General features: G+C 37.4%; 1 protein-coding gene across 9 annotated transcripts in view; it reads right to left on the bottom strand.

The window, feature by feature from the left end:
• CTBP1 (C-terminal binding protein 1) overlaps positions 1-18,783 on the bottom strand; it is a 249,605-nt gene that overhangs the window by 12,270 nt on the left and 218,552 nt on the right. For all 9 annotated transcript variants that reach the window (XM_069856488.1, XM_069856487.1, XM_069856494.1 and 6 more), the window contains 3 exons: positions 12,132-12,276; positions 8,050-8,256; positions 2,164-2,378 (listed from right to left, as the gene is read on the bottom strand). In XM_069856488.1, coding sequence (XP_069712589.1) covers positions 2,164-2,378; positions 8,050-8,256; positions 12,132-12,276 — 567 coding nt within the window. The remainder of the gene's footprint in view (positions 1-2,163; positions 2,379-8,049; positions 8,257-12,131; positions 12,277-18,783) is intronic.

Genomic DNA, 18,783 nt, shown 5'->3' with positions numbered 1-18,783 from the left:
TAAGTCTTCATTTTAGGACTATTTAAAACTCAAAAGCTAGTACTAAGACAAGTCCAAACCAAACAAAACACAGCTGCATAAATGCACCTAGTGGGAATGAATTACATGACTCATGATAAACTATAAGGGTGGACACGGCTGGAGATGGCGCTTAACGTCTGGAGATTTGAAAGAGTCTTACAACTAGAACTGCTGATCCCTGTTAAGCTCATCTACATTAAACCTGCATAGCTGCTTTAAAAACGTGTTGTATTTAAAATGCAGCATCTTCTCATATCTATAAAACCTAAGATGACCTCAGCTTCTCTTATGAGTACTCAACTGAAATCCTTCTCTCAGCTACTCTGGTACTAAAAGCCAAGCATAGTGGCTTGGCAGAATGCTGACTAATTAAACAGAAAAGGTACTGAAAGAGAAGACTGACAGCAAATTTTCAAAGACATTTTAAGGTTACATGATTTCAGATTTTAAACAAAATTCAGGTTGAGACTACGTTTTACTAAACTTCCCTGTACTTTGTTTAAAAACTGGTTATTACATGAGCATGCAATACTGGACTAAAGTGGCATGCAATGCTCTCTACAAGTTTTAGGCCAAGACTTAATATCTGTCAGCCTAATAAAGCTATTACTCTTTTTGATACACATTCAGAAGATCTGCTGTGTGTAAACTACTACAGTTTACACATCAGGTGTTACAATACAGTCTGCTTCATCCAAACTTTTATCCAAAGCAAGAACTATATGTTTAACATCTTAATCCTTGCTTTAATCATGAAGGATAACAAATAGCAAGATAAATGTTTATGATACCTTTTCCAGCACAGACTATTATGTGCATTTCATTCTAGATGATATCACTTTGTTCTAATCTGTTCTGTTTTGTTTGTGTCTCCGACTAATGCCCTGAGCCCTCTCCAGAACTCACTGCATTTATCTACCACCACTCAAAAACTCCCTGTGATACACTGGCCTAAGCTTCACAGTCCCCTGTCAAATGAATGACCTCTGCTGAGCCTCCAGACAGTCCCACTGAATAAACATGATTCAGTTTTGGTTTAGATGTCTGCTTGCAGAAACATCTACCTACGTAATAACCATTAAATGTAACCGAGCACATAATAAAAGAGAAAGTTCAAGAGCAGGGTGACAGAGTTGTGTTCTCTTAGAAATTTGAATTTTTAAGTTCTTAACTTCTTAGAGTTTTAAATCACAAACCCTGATTCTATGTTGAGATGAATCTGCAAAATCCCTAAACTCTCAAGAGGTGTGTTATACCATCAATTGTATGCTGCCATCATCCTACATGATTGTGGAATACGCTCAGTAATTACATCAGTTCTCCTAAAGTTCAGGAGTAGTAGGTGCAAACTAATTCTCAGAAGCTAAGCAATGATTTCACTGCTGAAGAGTTCTACCACCATTGTTATCAACACATATAAACAACAAAAACCAGCCAAATGCACTATTATATCTTAGAGTATCTTTCCTGCATGCTATCTATGTTCTTACATCTCAGCATTATACTTCCTGTTGTTACCTACAATGAGGCTGGAGTCAGAAGCTAGACACTTAATGAAAAAGCTTACAATCAAATTAGTCAGTAATGGAGCAGTTGCTACACCTACATTTTGAAATTATTTTAATAGTACCTAAAACTTTAGGGAGAGGCTAGTACCAATTCCAAGAAACATTTTTCCACGTAGTGTAATGCTGTAAATGCCATCCATCCATGAAGCACTCTGCAAGCATCAGGACTGAGCACAGGGGGGAGCCATTTAGTCATAATCCTTAAATTGCATTTAAAGAACTCAAACTGAGGAACAAGAATGAAAGGCAGAATTGCTACCTGAAAATACACAGGTAAAGGAAATAGCTACTAGAAGACATAAGAGAAAGTACTTTCACACAAACACAATTTTATTAAATCTGAGCAACATTAACAGCACTGAATTATTTCCACAAATTCAATGTTGCTGAGCAAAAGGGACAATAAAAACAGCAAAACATAAGCTACCAGCTATTTCCTAATCAGTTATAAACCTGCTTGAACTCAAAGGGAAAGAAATTTCTTTCAAATGAGAATCTGCCCATTTACATAAATACAAGCTCTACAGTGTCAGCCACTCGCACTGGTGTGGAAGGTGTCCACAGAGATTATTACCTGCTTTATGGTGAAGTCATTAATAAGATGATGATTGTGTTCATTCAAGTTGCAGTGCAGGGTAACACAGTCACTGTGGAACAGCAGGTCCTGCAAAGTGCTCACCCGCTGCAGTCCCAGAGCCCGCTCCATGCCATCCGAGAGGTATGGGTCATAGAAAATCACACTGAAGCCAAAGGCTTTGGCACGTAGTGCTACTGCTTGCCCAACACGCCCTAGAACAAGACAGACATGCGATGAGAACAGATGTGAAGCAGCTGGTGCAAGGTAGCCTCCTCCTTCCTACTGCAAATGCTTGTATCAAATCATACCGTTTTGTACAGCAACTGGAAAAAGGAAAAAAAAGAGGCAGCTCCCATCCCACTTGCAATCATCACTGAGATCAAAAATGTTACATCTGGGCTGTTTCACACTGCTTTGCTCAAAACAAAGCAGGAGGTTTGCACCTTTGGCAACCGGGGATCTGAAATGCCAGATGTTGTCATGTAATCTACAATAATCTGTGTAATACAAAGGCTTGTTTGCTGGGCCTGTTTATGGTAAAACACTACTGCTTGTGAACACATCCTGCTGAGGACTTACTCTTACCCATGTTGGAGCAGCTGGCTTTAATAAAAAGCTATAAAATTAATCCTCAAAAATGGATGCAATAAAAGATAATTTGTTTAATCTGAAGCTCAACCATTCTCAATGCACGGAAATCTCCTTTCTGAACTAGTATTTTCTTTTATTTTGAATAACATCCTTTCTGCATTAAAATGCCTAAAAGAATCCTGTCACCGAAGTCTCTAAAAATTTTGTATCCATCGACGTAAATAATGAGTAAATACAGCCCATCACATGGCACCTAGTTAAGAAAATGTGGTACCACTTGGTGTTCACATTGACCTTAGTTTTTCACTGTTCCACTTTCCTTACTGTCCTATTTCAGAGCTGTGACTGAAATTGCTGTTTGGGCACAACTCCATGCCATGTGTTTCAGGAGGTGTGCATTTCTTGGCTACATTACCAGTGAAACTCAGAGACAAAAAGTGACTGAGTACATCTAGTGAGTCAGGTATTTTGAAGAACAGGAACTAACACAATTTTCAGATTAGAAGACTACATACTAGACATGCTGTTAGAGTACTACAAATGTTCAATAAAGACATTTCAAAAGACACAGTAGAATAATGTCTTATTTTAATAAAAAAAAGTCAACACGGTTTCCTTTGTAGCATCTGAATTTGTTTCAAAAAAGGAACAAATTTACACAGGGAAATCCCATCTCTTTCCAATTGTGCTTGAAAGGGTTTCCCTCTGCTTTTCAGTTTCTCTTTGAACAAACTTAAGAAGCCACAGGAAGAAAGGATTTTTGTTGATCATTTAACCTGAACATGGCAATTCTGCAGTGCTTAGTGACAGACGTGTTTGGAATATTAAACAGTATGCCAGTCTGATGGGGGCTGTCTGCTTTTCTTTGGGGACACAAACTTAAAATCTTTTATTTCAACACTTCCATACATGTTACTCATTTGCTTTTCGAGCTGTTTTTTATACACTTGAATTGGACAATTTTCAGCACAAATACTGTATTATTGTCAAATTTTGGCATATTCACAGCTCAAGGAACCAGTCACACAACTGTAAACAATACACTTCTTTCTAAAAGTATGCATATGGCTTTTACTCCAGCTCCATTCATTTTCACATGCACATTCTGTCATCTGTTCTTTTTTACACTCTTCCCAACACTAATACCTGAGGGGATTCACAGCAGTGAACTCTCTTACAACAGACTCTCTGGTTAAAGCTACACTTTCCATTCATTGTAACCAGGCTAATAAGCCAAAGCCTTCCTGAATGTGTGCAAAGTTTCCTTGTGAAGCACTTGGGAATCAAGTGTGTGTACTTCCAGCCAGTGTTGTCTTATTACAACTTCTATTATGCAAGATTCCTGGGCATAATGGGTGGTTCCAAACCTACCCCAGCACATCAAGAACAACTGAAGAGCACAGGAAGTACCCCACCTCCAGGACAACTCTACCTTAAAGAAATATACAATTCTTGTGAATATTCATGGTGCTTTCAGGGAAGGCAAATTCTAGAGTTTAAAATATTAAATCAACTTCGTGGTCTGCGGTGTGGGAAGAATACAGAAAATGCGTGTTGCATACAGTTGCAAAAAAGGCAGAAAACAACAAAAGCCTTTTTTACAAATTAAGAGATTCATACAAAGCTCTAGCAAAGCCTATGCATCATTACAGGGACAGAGAAGCATGAAGAGAGACTCAAAATTGTCTGGGTCACCTGTTACAGTCTGACTCATTTACTCCCTCAAATCATCCCAACTTACCGAGGTCTCCCAGTTGGTAGGTGTCCCTGACCTTAACCTTCCAATGACCTGATATGAGTGTGACAGTTTAGCAGCTGCACTCGTCAATGACCCCAAACCCAGCCCTTGGACAAAGAATATGCATCCTACGCTGGTGCTGAAGTTTTATATAATGCCCTTGATACCATGGAAAGGTTGATGACCTGCCTGTAGACTCCCAAGGAAAGAAAAAGTGCTTTCACTCAGCAGCATTCTCCTGTCTATGCAACAGTAATGGAGAAAGCGGGTAATTTTTCCTATCTCTTGGAGAACTATGAAACATGAAGAGTCTCGTTTTGTTATGTTTCCTGCTGAGTACATTAAGAGCGCTAGTAGGACTGCTAGGGGTACATCATTTATTGCATGATAATACCACCCAACTCTTAAATCTTAAATATTGTCTGATAATGCAGATCAGTACTTGGCCCAGCTTGATGACGCTGCTGCAAGAATACAGCAGGTGAGGAAAGAAAATGAGTGATGGCATTCATTATGATGCAGAGACAAATGTATTTGGTGGCGTTTCACCTCTCTTGAGTGAGGAAATGTACTGGCTATTAGTCATCAGCATTTGTAACTGGTTAGGAAGGGGAAGGGAGTGTGACTTCGCTGCTGTGAAATTACCACTACAGCAGAACCAGGTCCAGCTACTTATTCATCCAAATACTTACATGCTGCTGCTCATAAATATCCTCATTTTTAAAAAAAACCCTAAATGTCTAGGTATAAAGTGAAAAAGGTAGTTTGTTTTTGGTTTGGTTTTTTTTTTAAGGCAGAGCTTTGTATGCAAGCTTGTGATTCATCACTTGAAACATAGGAAGGACAGTGGATACTAATAAAGATTAAAAGTGACAAAGAAAGCTGTTTAATGATGTGATATTACTATTTATGTAAGACTCAAAGAATCACACACTTCATAAAGACAGGAAGAAACCCAGGCAAGAAACCCAGGCTTTGCCCTTAGGAGCTCAGGCTAACCAAACAATGAAACAATGACGGATGGTATCTGACTAGCACAAGAACGCAGAATTATACTGATGAGTCTCTGCTTATCTTCAAGCTCAATACAAGCAGAGGATGAGATACAGGGTTAACTTTAAAGTAGGAGGACAGAGTAATAGGATTAAGCAGGATAGACCAAGTGTCAAAGCAGGAATATGCATGAAAGGAAGCAAAGAAAAGAGTGGGTGATGGAAAGAAAAAGGCAAGTGAGTCATTAAACTTGGCTAGACCAATGGATAAAGAAGCGAGTAGCTGAAGCTTTGGAGGGAATGACAGTCATTCCCTAGCACAGAGATAGGCGAGAGCTAGGGTGTTTCTCTTTGGCAAAACAAGAGAAAAGCCCAGGAACAGACATGAGGGAGGTTTGGAGTGAGCTGTTGCAGCAGCAAAGTGAAAAATTTAAGCAACCCACTGCTGAAGAGACCACGAGCTTAAGACAAGAATCGAGAAACACAGCTGTGGTTGAGATATGCGATGATCTCAGCCACACATTGATGAGAAAGGAGAGAAACGGAACTAGAGAAAAGGAGGACATGGTAACACACAACGAAAATAGTTTTGTGTGCAATACCTTTACTTCATAGCCTCTTACTGGTTCATCACTGTTTATGTTGCCATGTCTACATAATAAAATAATAAACTGAGGCAAAACTACAGATGTGGGAAGAGGTCACTAGTACAGAAACATAACCTAAGGGCAACAGTGTGTAGAAGGTGGGTGTCAATACATGTTTTAGCCTAAAACTAGGGACAGGTAGCCTCTTGCATTGACCTGGAATAGAGAAGAGCATATACTATAGTCTAAGTGCCTGTACTGCTCAAATCTAAAGTCTAACCGAACTCTATTTCCATATCTTCTAAGACTACATTCATAATCTTCTTCATTAATACATAGCTGTATAGGAGTTTGTTAGAACAGGTCAGATTCAAATTTTTGCACCTACTCACATATATGCACAAAAAAACACTGGAGGTTTTCAAAACTGACTTTAAAACTTGACTTTCTTTGAAATTATAAATATTTCACTGCAGGAATAGAGAAAAAAAGCCTATAGAAAATTACTGATTAATAACTAAGAGATGTGTACCTTTAAAATCAGATTATATTATCATCTTAATATACAATACACACAATGCTTTTAATACTTTTTAAAACCAAAACCTATCATTTTACACAGCTTTATACAGATATTGGCAATCTGATTATGCATTTGTTTCACACTTTTCTACCATTCACAACAAAAACAACACAAAGTTCACTTAAAGTCAATAATAAATTACTTTTTTTTCCCCCTAATCTCAGTCTGGACATTGTACAATACAAAAAAATGCAACGTCAACAGGACAGATATTGCCAGCAAATATCCATACAGTATGTGAACCAAGGCTTAAGCTTCAAAAACTAGGTATGCATTTCCATTTTAAAACACTGTGGGTGGTTGTTACTTATGTACAGATGTTGTGTCTGCAAGCACATCACTGTGTGTTTAACAGCATAATTTTAGATACACAGATATAGATCTGAAAAAGCAACTTCATGACTAACTTGTTGAAAGTCATATTTTAAGGGAACACTTTGACAGTGAAGATGTTCTTGCTGCCTTGCATACCCATTGAAATGAGTACTACGTAACAACAGGCTACTTTCAGCTTCCAAAATTAGAGTTCATGGCTTGAGTTATTTGACAGCAATGTGTAACTGGAACAGTCATTTAAGTTTGATGCCTTGCTGTCTAAACTATATTGTTAATTCCTGTGGATGAATACCAGAGGAATTACATCCACGGTCTATCAGATCTTTGATAAGACAAGCACATAACTGAATAATTTTTAAATAGAAACTGACTTGCTTGTTTTTCTTCTTCTGTAACAGACAGTAATTAATTCAACTCAAGCAAGTCTGTCCATCTGTTAAATGCTGAAACACTTTTAGGACCATTCAGAGAGGTAAGGAGGTGATTTTATTAGGTCTGGAAACATTTCAAGCTTTCTTGCACATATTTTTCCTCTCATTTGAGCTGAAATACAAATTCAGATGCAGCCCAAGCAAATGCATGAAATAATCGCTCTGCAGGCTCTGTTAGTGCAGTAAAAACTTTTCAGATATGTGAAAAACAGTAAAAGGAATAAAGTACAAACAGACCCACATATGACAATGGATGATAAATACAACATAAACAGTGACAGTGGGCTGAAGTAGCAGGATCTTTGTCCTGGAAAAAGAAAGCAATGGCATGTGCTCCTCTTACAACCAGTGTGCCTGAAACCAGGCAATACAACAGCAGGAAGATGTGGAGAAGCACAAAGAATTTGGAGAATATCAACAACAGAAAAGTTGTTTGAAGTAAATGATGATGCCTAAAGGGAAAGCACTTGAGGCATATAAACATATGGAATAAAGTGGTATCGTACAGAATGCCTGACATGGAAAGGAGTGAACTGAATATTCCATTTTATTCAAATCTTCATCACTTTTTTTTTTAAAGCAAAGTTGTTCAGGAGCATTGAAACAGCTCTCCAAGCCAACATACCTAATCCGATGATGCCCAAGGTCTCCCCTCTGATTCTGGCAGCTCCTGAAGCAACTTCCCGAATCTGTTCGACACTTTGTACTCTTGTGCCTTCTCGCAAAGCCTGGTGAAGCCAGGTCGTTCGCCTGTACAGGTTCAGAATGTGGCACATGGTAGAATCTGCTGTTTCTTCTACTGAGGCAGCTGGCACATTACACACTGCGATCCCTGCAAAGAACGAGGGAAAAGGATACCAGTTGTCAGATATTGTCTACTTTTTCCCATTTAACAGCAAGTCAGAAGGATGATGCTTAAATTTACAGATTTGTGCCCGTTCTGCACAAATACTAAGCTTCTGACTTTAATGGCAGACAGAATACTTGATATAATAGTTGACAAATACATGCAAATGTTTTTTTCTGATGTTTTATTATTATCTATTGTGTCTGCAAAGTAAGGCAAACAGTAAAGAGATCACTGAAATAACAAAAAGAAAGTACCAAAACATCAAATAGTGTAGAACGCAAACTGAGGTCTTGGCAAGCGTTTTGCATGCACGCTGAGGTAACTGTTTTGAATAGCAAAGAAATATGCTTTGCTCTCAACAGTGCTGTTAATGATCATTGTTGTGCTTTAATTGTCTGAGCGAGGTTTCCACCATTGAGCACATATCCTCCCAAAAGCTATCTATACAAGTTATAAAAAAGATAAAATAATCTATAATGACAACAACTATTATAAAGCCCTCACAGGACAACTACTGGTATTTCCAATTCAAGTATGGGTAATCACAACATAGCGAGAGACAATCTGTTTTGTGCTGCACACGGGTTTGTAAAATTATGACAAACAGAATCCAAGTCCTCTCCTGGTTCCTCAAATTAAAGAGATAGCCCAACTAACTGACAATTGGGAAATATAAAATCTGCTTCTGCACAGCACGTAAAGATAATGTGAAAGTAAGTCCATGTTGGTAATAGCTGAAAAGTTATTGTTGTGACCTTTTCAATCAGTAAGAAGCTGAAAGACTGTTACAGCTTTCCACAGACAATTGTGGAAGGTGCATTGAATCAACATTCACAATATTCACCTTTACTTCAAAAAACAGATCAGGCAACAGGTGACTATAATTGAATGCAAGTTATCCCATTCAGCTTTTTACCTTTCAATAATGAGAGCAGAGCAGTTAAGGAAAATGTTTACTTGATAATGTCTGTGTCCTTTCTGACTTGCCTCTCTTCATTCTTTGTTTCCTACATGTTCTCTCTCTAATCATCAGTTCCCACAAATGTTTTTCTCTTAGTTCTGCTGACTGAGATCACAAATAGTATACGGTATAGTTTCACAGTGGAGAAAAAGTGTTTTGTGTACTAGAAAACACTCTAATATTGTTTTCACTGTCTAGTTGTTTGGGTTTCTACATAAATATTCAATGAGTCTTAAGCTAACATCAGTATATATTATGAACCAAGGAAAAATAATCAATAATAGTAATAATAATCTGACAAATAAGCTCATACCCTATTAATCTATGTTTTAAATTCAAACATCTTCCGTAATTTTTTACAGTTTTCTTTATATCAATAAAAGTTGACATAAGGAACCTGTAGAATTATTTTTCTTTTCTCTGCTGTAGAGATAAGTGTCTGCTGAGTCACTGCTCTTAGGACTTACACAAAGATAAAACAGCATCATTTGGTGGAGTATTAATCTGTGTGTCCTGCTAACATCTCTGGCAGAATGAAACACACATTTTTAAAAATGAAAAAAATATTGCAAGTGGGGATAGAAGTAAAAGACTGAAAAGCAACATCCTTTTAAGTGCATCATATTGAACAGCTACATTTGTTTATACAGGAAGTCTTTTTCATGGAGCAAAAGTGAAGGTTTTAGATGGCAAAACAAATCTAACAAGCACGTGTCCTGACGGCTGGCATCAAAAAAAAAAATGCTTCAAAAAGGAGCTTACAAAGTTACATTGCTTATTTGGGAAGAGAAATAAGGAATTGAACTCACCTTACACCTTCCTCCCTAATAGGTTTCCTTAGGAAACTTGCGGGAGAAGAGCGAGATAATTTCTCTCCTAAACTGTAGAAATTTCTTTCTCCCTACTTCCCCCCAACTTGAAAAACAGCTAATTTCTGAAAGGCAGAGATATGGTGAACCACAAAAAGCAGCAAGAGAGAGGCAACGATATAAAGCAAAGAGACATTTCCCATAGGAAAAGATAGCACATCCTTATCTCATATCCATCACTTCTATGCTCCCTTCTCTTTCCCCTTTTCCCACACCACTTTCAGTGGTATCAACCTTGACTCCCACTTCACCTGCACTCAGCTACACCCATAACACATACGTATTTTCTAGTAAAAAACCAATGAAGTGGAGAAAAAGTAGATAAAATCTCTAATATCCGATCTAAGAAACATCTGTTTCCATGCATTTTAAGAAAGAAGTGCTAACATGAAAAAAATACTTAACAGGAAAAGACGGTAACAACTCCACCAGCCAGCTCTCAGAAAAATAACTCAAAAAGGTGCTAGAGAAGTTCAGGAACACGTCATACTTTAGGTCCAACTCTTCACTATATTTCAGAAGCGGATCAAAGTTTTTCACAAAGAGCAATTAACACTCATATTACCTCCTGGTGATGCAAATTATTTTTACTAGTTCAACAAATGGAAAGTAATTTGCCCCTGTAGTAGCCAGAAAATATTTAATTCTAACCATTTCATCCTACCTATTAAAATCAGAGCTATTACACTGCATGCCTTCCAGGCTGTACAGGCTGTTGACAGAGTGGACAACTGTATTTTGTAAATCCTGGCAGGCACAAGCTGTATGGATCCTAAATATATAATCCAGTCTAGTGACAACACAGGAACTGAAGGATTAGGAATGTGATCATTTAGCACTTCATACGAATGAGGATGTTCCAAATCTGCTGTACTCGGGCTTGAAGAACTATGCAGATGCACCTAGATTATAAACTTTGGTTAGCATCCAACATGGAAAATTGCACAAAGAGCCAATAAACCTGCAAAGATTTGTCTCGTACTGGGATCCTCTGCACAAACTGGACTCCTGACTGGTTAGGGCCTTCAGTTTATTCCTAGGTTTTGGGATTTTACTCCAAGACGATCTCTACTTCTAAGTGTTTTCTGCGGCTCACAACTCATTACTTTCAATAAGCAGGAATACAGCCTTACACACTTTCAGACTTCATCTGCTCTTTACAGAAACTCGCAAAGAAGCTGGTAGCCTCTGACTGCTTTGCAAACTATATCGCCATTAAGAAATAGGTAATTATTTTACTGCCATTTATTGATAAACAGTCCATATTACAGCTCCTCACTGCATCAATGGGGTTATTACTAGGACTAAGCACTCTCACACTAAAGTACATGTTTTCAAGATCTTCCCAGCACATAATGGGAAACATACTTGGTCATCTCAGTCTTAGAAAAAGAACTAATAAAACGTAGACGTCTTTTCCAAGTGGCAATTTGACCTATAGATTATAGTAAGTAAAGTAATTATATTATAATTACTTTATAGTAAGGAAAGTACAAATCATACTGTTTGGGGTTTTTTTTACAATGAAACACTAAGCTCCATCTCTTCAGAGTTCCAGTATCCAAATTTATTCTGAAGTAGCCACAATTGATTCTCCTATAAAATCAAAATTTCCATTTCATGGAATGCTTTAGTACTAAATCTCATGCATCATAAATAAGTCTCAGACAGTTAATAATGATGCCATTTTTTATTCAAACAGAAGCAGTCTGCCATGCTGACAGAATTATATTTTGTAACTGGATTACAGCAGTAGTAGTTTAAATATACAATTGAGGTAAAAAAGAGAGACGAAAAATTAGATTTATACTGAACAAGCAGATTGTAATCCTGTCCCAAAGTTGTTAATATTGTCACCTAATTAACTAGTGCTAGTATCTCCATAATGATTTTTAAACACTTTGATGAGAAAATTATACAGCTTACATACTATGTTAGTATAAATTATAAAGAAAACATTAGTACAAAGACTTATATGGTATCAGAAGCAAGCAGAATATGTAAAATAATTTCTTTAATACTCCTACCTAAATCCCCAGCAGATTTGATGTCAATATTATCAAAACCACTGCCAATTCGGACAATTATTCGAAGTGCTTTGAATTTCTCCAGGTCTTCTCGTGTTAAAGTGATAGTGTGATACATCAGTGCACCCACTGCTTCATTTAGTACCTATAAATAAAATGGAAGAAAAAAATATTTATTTTTTTTCTTTCAAAGGGTCTCAGCTTAACCATGTATACATATTTTCAGGTATAAAGACTGTAAAAGCATTAAATATAAGTCTTCTGTTTTAAAGGTTATTTCTCCAAGTATCTTCCAGCCTCTTGATATTCTTCTTGATTTAACATATCCGCTCTAGCATGAAGAGAATAGCTTGAGAAGAACAAAGTGATCTATTCATGTGTTATTAAGTGAGAAAACTCTTCTCATATCATAGACGCTCTGAAATATCGAATCTCAAGTACAAGCATCATGGGACTGCGTCTGCACAGGCAGATGAAACCCAACATGGGAGCAAGCACTCACTTTAAACAGTAAGTATTTTTATGCTCAGGCAGCTGACATTCAGTTTTGAATAGAGTCACAGAGCAATATCTCTTCACCACACACGCAGTGGTACCAACATTCACTGTGCTATTAAACCACTTGATACCTGAATAGAAAACATTCAGTAATGATTACAAAACCCTTAGACAACAGAGACTGAAATCTGTCAATTCATACATAAGAACAAAGTGTTTGTCCCTTAGTTTGATACTGCTACTGCCTAGGGTCTCATTGATGGAAAACTGGTGTCACACAATTTGGTACAACTGAGATCTCAAACTAGGTGTTATCCCAAAAAAACAGCATGTCTAAGAAGTAAAAATGTTACAATAGAGGGGGGGAGTAGAGGGGGGGGGAAAAAGTGGGTGAAAAAAAGCAAAAATAAGTTGGCAAGTCTGAGTATCTCTCAAATTATATTAGACTGCATTCAACGTACTCAAGTAGTGTTAAAGAGGGAGGTCTGTAGAGAAGAAGAGCCTAATATCCCACGCCCAGCAGCTTCAAATTCTGCTGCCAAGCAGTGACACTGCATACCAGGTGTGTGGCATAAGTTTATTGTTCAGAAAACAGACAATACTTCCCTCTCTTTATATGCAAACAATTCTTCAAAGCGTTTCCCTGTGTTTCCACCTTCAGTGCACTACCTAGTATCGGAACAGTTTAACAAAACACAAAACTTGTACGAATCACTTCGACATCTAAGCTAGATGTAATGACCTCAAGAAGTTCCTGTCACGCATTTTACATAAAAGCTCTGCAAAGGCCCTAAATTTCTTATTCAAAAGACTTTTGGGTGTACTGATTCTGTCATCTGCGTTATTTCTGCTCATATGCTGATCTTCTAGGGTACTGCAGGATCAGTAACAAGAATCAACATCAACACGAATCATTTTAAAAAAACTACTGCAGCAAAACAGTCTCGCATACAGATTACAACTGATGGAATTCAAGATCAGCAGCAGTAATTTTAAAAGTTAAAATATACAAACAAAAAATTTAAAAGAAAATTAAAACAAACTCCATAAAAAGGAAAGAAAACCTTTCCTTACTGAATATGTCATAAAATCATTTATGCTATTTCAACAGATGTTTCTGCATCAGTAACCCCAGTTTTAATTCAGGTAAGGACCAGAATCCTTTAAGCAGTAGCTAGATTTACTCGTAAAAGAAAGAACTGCAAAAAGAAAATAAAAAATTACACATCCTTAAAGAATGCAGCCTTGACATAATTCAAAAAACAGCTGTAGGCTCTGATCTTATAAACGATTATACACACACAAAACTCCTTGATTGTAATGCTGCAAACACCTCCTTTGGAGATTATATCTACCAGTCACCAATCAGAAAGGCTGCACTCATCAGAACGAGTTTCCTTGAGCTGTTACACAGGGTTAAGAAAACCCCGAACAGTTTATTGGTTTTGCTTCTACAGCAATGTTACAGTCAGCACGGACTGAGCCAAAGCCCACACCTGGGGCAGTCTACACAGAAATAGTCCCTTATAATCTGAGCGCCCTGTAAATGCCCTTTTAAGGGGGGGTTGTCCTGTTAATTCCTGTAAGAAAATTTCTCCAAAATCTCACAGCTCCGAGGGTATGGGAATTTTTTCTAATTTCCATCCTCAATTTATTCACAGCCCAGCATGTACCTGTTTGTTTTGGTGCCAGTATTGGCCATTTGCTTAAACCATACTTTCTCCCCTTGGTGTTTACAATCGAAATGTATTAATAGACAATGTTTGTATCTCCTCCTGGCTAGACTTTACAAGCCTGGCCCTTCTAGTCTCCAACTCTAGCAACCAGAGTGCTGCTGGAGGTCTGTCTCCCCGCTGTGTTACAGCAGCACTAGCAGTATATGTACTGGAAATCTCTCCTAATGAAGTCTCACATGACGTGTGACGTTTCTGTGTGACCATCGTCCTACTGCCAGCTCTTCTAACGCATAAATATGACTTCTTCCCCCTGAAGCATGTTTGTTGCACTACCATGTTCATACTAGGACATCTATCTCTGAGTCACAGTACTTACTACTTCAAGACTCACGGTCCTCAAGTTCTTTATGACATTCTGGTTCTCTTCAATTAACCATATGCTCAGTTTAGTTGCCAGAAGGGCATAACATGAAGTAGCTCAAGAGCTCATGATGAGCCACCTACAGCTCACGTCACAGCCAGACCCTTCTTTCCCTCCTTCCCAAGATCAGCAAAGGCCAGTGGGGTGTGGGTTTTTATGTGTGGACAGAGAGCTGCCACTACTTTAAGGATTGCATTAAAATAGGGGCTAAAAGACAGCTGAAGCAGCTCAGACACTCGTGTTCTGAAATCACAGTGTTTCATTGGGGAAATACCTTTTCACTTCATAATCATGCATATTTTATTTACTCAGCCAGACAAGACTGAAATTTGGACTCCAGGGGCGCCAGTTTGGACCCATAAGACTACATTTTTGAGCCCATCTAGGTTATGGCTTGGCACTAGGAGAAAATGGAGAAGTATTAGGAAGCTAGGGAATGTTTTCAATAAAAGGAAAAGTATTTCTCAGCTATGGCTTAATGCTGACACCAGCCATTTCCACAGGCAGTTATCTACCCACCATATGGGCTATGGAACAGCTGTAAATGAGAAATCTTCTAGAAGTTTCCTTTTAGTGTCTGAGCGTCTTTGAGGATTACAGACCAGTTAGTAAGGAAATTCATCGCCAAAAATGTAATCTTCATTATTTCGCATTGATAATTGAGTTACATTACTGCTTTTTGCAGCTGGCACAAAGTACATTTTTCATTTTTATTTCATTTTTTGGAACTGTTTACAACTATGCTGGGTTTCAGTTTTGTGTGTTGTACTTGGATTTAGTTCAAGTTTTGATTTTGCTCACTGAGAAGCTTGTCCAACTTCCCTGTGTGCATTTAGCAATGTAAAGACTGAGAATATAATCAATACAAGTAATTCCAAAATACAGAAACTTTCACTATTAATGTTTTTAAATCTGTAAATGGCATTATTAGAAACATTTAGCATTGATGAATGTTAACTTCAGATTTTCTGCTATTATTTGCTGCCCTTTTGGCAAGTACAACTTGACTTGATGCAACATTCACCAAATTCCAATATGACAGCAATTCCATTACAAAAATTCTATTAACTCATGTCAACTGAAATACGTATTTAACAAGCAAGGTAAAAATTTCAGATTAGTGCACATATGTGGCAGTCAGACAATCCTCTGTCACAACCTCAGTGGAAAAAGGCAATGGGCAAAATTTGACAGAGAAGAAGCAGAGATGGCTGCACACCTTCAACAGCCACTCCCACCTTCATCAGGCTACAATCGCGTCCTTTTTCCAAAGAAAGGGTCAGAGATAAGACTGGAAACACAGGACATAATTGGCTTCCTTCTGTTACCAAATGATTATGCAAGCATCTATATCATTTCTATGCCTTCAGACTTCCTTCCAGACAAAGCTACTGCTTGTTGAAAGCCTTTTTCATACCCTCTTCAATGAGCCGACATCCTTTGCAATCACAAGTGATCAGACAAGTTCTTCAACCTCAAAACAACTATTATGCTTTCACAACACACCAGGTCTCCTCCAAGGCTCTCAGAGAACAGATTACACTGTATCAGGAGACCTTTCCATTACAAATCTTGGGCAGTGAGTACTGAAGGCTGAAATCCTTTTCAAACATTTCCCCATCTATTCTTTTCACCTGATTTCAGTGCCAGTCTATTTTAGCCATCATGCCAAATATTGCACAGTCACCACTGTGACATGTCTCATTATTTGGGGAAGAACTCACAGTATCTTGTTTACTTTTACAAAAAAACCAAACACATCATAACATGCTAAGAATAGAACAGATAAGCTGCCTCCTCCTCTTTGGTCATCTAAATATATACCACTAGATTTTACTATGAGAGACTGAGCTCAGATGCTTGTGGATTAAATCTGAAGTATAGAAACAACAGTATGTAAAATGTCAAACTACTTCAATGCAGAGAAAGAATGTATTTATAAAATACAGGTTGAATATGACAATATAAGTTATTTTTAAAAAGACTTCTAGAAGATCATCACTAGAAAGTGTTGTATTACATCTCGTTCTAGAAACCGCAGGGTATTGCATTTCTTGGACTTGAAATTGATGCATCATCTCCAAAAATAATATGTTTCAGTGTCACAACATGTACCTTACCTGAGCTGAGTAGGCCTTGCATTATTTGACTTGCAAAGCGTAGCTGTACATCAAATTTCTAATCAATAGCCTGTTCTACATGGAAAGGCAGCAGCAGACTTGCAGCTACTCTCAAAGCCTCACTACAACATTACAAAGGGTCCAAGTGAAACTAATGCCCTTAAAACAAAAAAGAAAAGTCAGTCTGCTCCAACAATATTTAGTAGGTCCCCAAACTCTGCAAGTTTTCGTGGCTTTTTACAAGTTCCCGTTTCTCTTGACACATCTATCAGCACGATATTAGGTTCCTATGACCCATGGCACTGTCAGTAACCTACTCAGTTCATGATATGTACTTTATTAATCCAGAAAACTGTTTAGTGTAAACACTAAATACTACTACTTAAGTTTATACTGTACATAAACACAAGTATAAACATTTTATACAAACACGAACAAAATTTACTTGCAGGTCCCTGAAAATACTCTTTCTAAAAACCTATATATACACACAATGCATATATATACACACATATATATATGATAGCATATTTCTAGTCTTTTTAAAATATACTACAGAAAAATACATATATATAAGTACACACATAACTCTACAAATAACCTGCACAGCGTATAGCAAGCTTCCTTTTAAAAGCCATACTGAAGCCAGTCTTACAAATCCAGGATTCACTGATGTTTATATGCAGCCTAATGATAGAAATAAATTCCAGAATATAGTCTCCGAAAACACTTCTACTAAATAAAAGGCTTTAATGAAAAACCTTTTATTTTTAACAGGAGTTCCATGTGTTAACTTGTATGTTCTATTGATAAGGCTGAATTGTCTTCCATTTCAGTTTAAGTCTATCAGACACTACAATGGATTGAGCACGTATACAAAAGGATCATTATTGCCATGAAAGTCACTGATGACAAGGCATCAGCTCTCACAACTCTGCCTAAACAAACCTGTTAGTAATCGCCAGCAATTTTTAATCCTCAATGATCCTTCATAAAACCTGGTACTGGGAAATGAAGTAAAAAGCTTGTTGATAACTGCAAATGATAGATTCTAATCTATTTCTAAGACTGATATACGCTGCTTCCCAGGCACAGCAGTACTTCCATTCTGCTTTATAAAGGGCATTAGTTCAGAGAAGACACTGGCAGCCTGCCCCTTCCTGTTACACTGCACCTGACCTGCAATATTGCCACTGGCAAATCTGACATATGTTGGCAGAAGGGGTACTGAATACAAACAGTGATTTTGTATAACATACAGCAATCAAGTAAGAATGTAAACTAGTTTGTTGTATAATGAGATGTAGCAAATTTTTTTAGGGTTTCCTTTTGTTAATTTTTTCAAAGTCTTTCATAAGGAATCTGATCCAAGGCTCATTCCATTTCAGTAAATTCATAATGTTTTGAATTGTTCCTAAGTGACAACTTATCCCCAAATAAACATTACTGTTTAGAACAAGGCAGCTTCCTTCCAATCCGTATTTTTCGAGAACTTAATTTTGATGGAAAACTAAAATGCTGCAATTGCATCATGGATATAGATAAAACTGATGATACAAACACAAGATTGTAGCTTTACCACTAAACAAAAAAGAATCTGAAGCAAAAAAAATTATCTTGTTAGACTACTGATATAACAGGAACAAATCAAAGACTCAGCTAAACAACACCACCATTCTTCATTTGTTTGAATCAGTTTCCAAACACTCATTACCTCATGAAAGCTCTTCAGCTCTTCTTTGAAACAGTCTTAGCTAAAACTGTAACGACTGGAAACATTTCTACATTTAATTCCCATGTAAAAGAGTGACTGAAAAATTTCAAGTCCTACAACATTAAATAGGAACTTCAGCTTTTAATGTTTTTTTTAACTTAACTTAAGAATATGGAAGCATGGAATCCCTGTGAAGTGTCCCTTATTTCATTTTGTGCTTTAT

Source organism: Phaenicophaeus curvirostris, chromosome 4, assembly GCF_032191515.1.
Source record: "Phaenicophaeus curvirostris isolate KB17595 chromosome 4, BPBGC_Pcur_1.0, whole genome shotgun sequence".
NCBI classification, from domain to species: domain Eukaryota; kingdom Metazoa; phylum Chordata; class Aves; order Cuculiformes; family Cuculidae; genus Phaenicophaeus; species Phaenicophaeus curvirostris.
This window is presented reverse-complemented; position numbering and strand designations above follow the sequence as displayed.